General features: G+C 36.3%; 1 protein-coding gene across 1 annotated transcript in view; it reads right to left on the bottom strand.

The window, feature by feature from the left end:
* Nucleotides 1–62: 62 nt before the first annotated feature.
* The window catches only part of LOC105315596 (vigilin-like), a 3554-nt gene continuing 2363 nt past the window's right edge, over nt 63–1253 (bottom strand). Inside the window, exons 2-4 of the mRNA XM_011410299.2 lie at nt 687–770; nt 493–621; nt 63–294 (exon numbers count right to left, since the gene is read on the bottom strand). Coding sequence (XP_011408601.1) covers nt 67–294; nt 493–618 — 354 coding nt within the window. The 5' untranslated portion in view covers nt 619–621; nt 687–770 and the 3' untranslated portion in view covers nt 63–66. The remainder of the gene's footprint in view (nt 295–492; nt 622–686; nt 771–1253) is intronic.

Here is a 1253-nt window from a genome sequence, read left to right as displayed (position 1 = left end):
AATAGCATAACGAGTTTTATGAAAAGAAAGCAACGTCATTATTATTATTATTATTATTATTACAGTTTATAGTTTAGGCCCGAGACTGGATGGACCCCAAGTAGGAGCTTTAGAGGTATTAGCCGGACCCCCTATAGCTGGAAATTCATCTCCCTCAGACCCGGACCAGGGGGCCCCCTTAACAACATAACCTGTACGAGACCCCTTGGCCGTATCTTCAAGCGGTTTTGCAGTACGTCTGGTGTATTGGTTCAAGAGATCCTGTTCCTCCTGCTTCTCAATGACATCCTGCATCTAATGAAGGAGGAGAGAAGGAACAGTAACACCACAGACTAGCCTTGCTGTAATGGACACTGTGTCTCTGTTATACAGAGGTGTCCTTTATGTGGAGGTTATTTTATACAGTAAGGAATGTAATTGGTACACTAGGTGCTGTCCGTTAAATGGAGGTGTACGCTATAGAGAGTGTCCATTAAGAGAAACTATACTTACATATTCCTCGGCTAAGAGCAGCAAATGTTCTTTGGCATCTTCAACATTCTCCTCAAGACCAGTTACCGTGACAACAGACCCAGTCTTGTCTTTTGGAAATCGAATCATGACATTGAAATTCTCCATAACCTAAACCATTAATAATAATAATAATAATAATAATAATAATAATAATAATAATAAATTTTTAATACTTTAGCAATAGCTTTTCCTTTGGCTCCAATCAATCTACTGTGGACTCTGTGGTCTATATCCAATTCATCAGTGATCTGCTCCTCCTATTAATAATAATAATAATAATAATAATAATAAGAGGATAATCATAATACGCATGTACACGTAATACTTGAGGTATTAAATAATAATAATTAATAATAATAATGTGTTTATGTAATGGATGCCAATGGCGTTTGAATGAGATTATGCAGCTGCTATCCAAACACTGTTTCACATTTATATACACGAATAGCTGGAATACCTTCACAGAACAAAAGAATGCACACACATACAATACTGAATGTAACAAGATCAGTAAAACAAAACCTCCACATAAAGGACAACTCTGCATAACAGAGCAACTATCTTGTCCCAAAGTGTCCGTTATAGCAAGGCTAGTCTGTATTCATAAAAGGGTGAATCTTGTTATTTTAATCAGCAAAACTTTCAAATTCCAACATAACCGACTCACACCCAATTCATGCTTAAGCCAAACCAATTAATTAATAATGTATAATTACACAAGAACTGTTCTACAGTGTAGC

The sequence above is a fragment of the Amphimedon queenslandica genome, unplaced genomic scaffold, assembly GCF_000090795.2.
Source record: "Amphimedon queenslandica unplaced genomic scaffold, v1.1 AMPQUscaffold_9384, whole genome shotgun sequence".
In the NCBI taxonomy this organism is placed as follows: domain Eukaryota; kingdom Metazoa; phylum Porifera; class Demospongiae; order Haplosclerida; family Niphatidae; genus Amphimedon; species Amphimedon queenslandica.
This window is presented reverse-complemented; position numbering and strand designations above follow the sequence as displayed.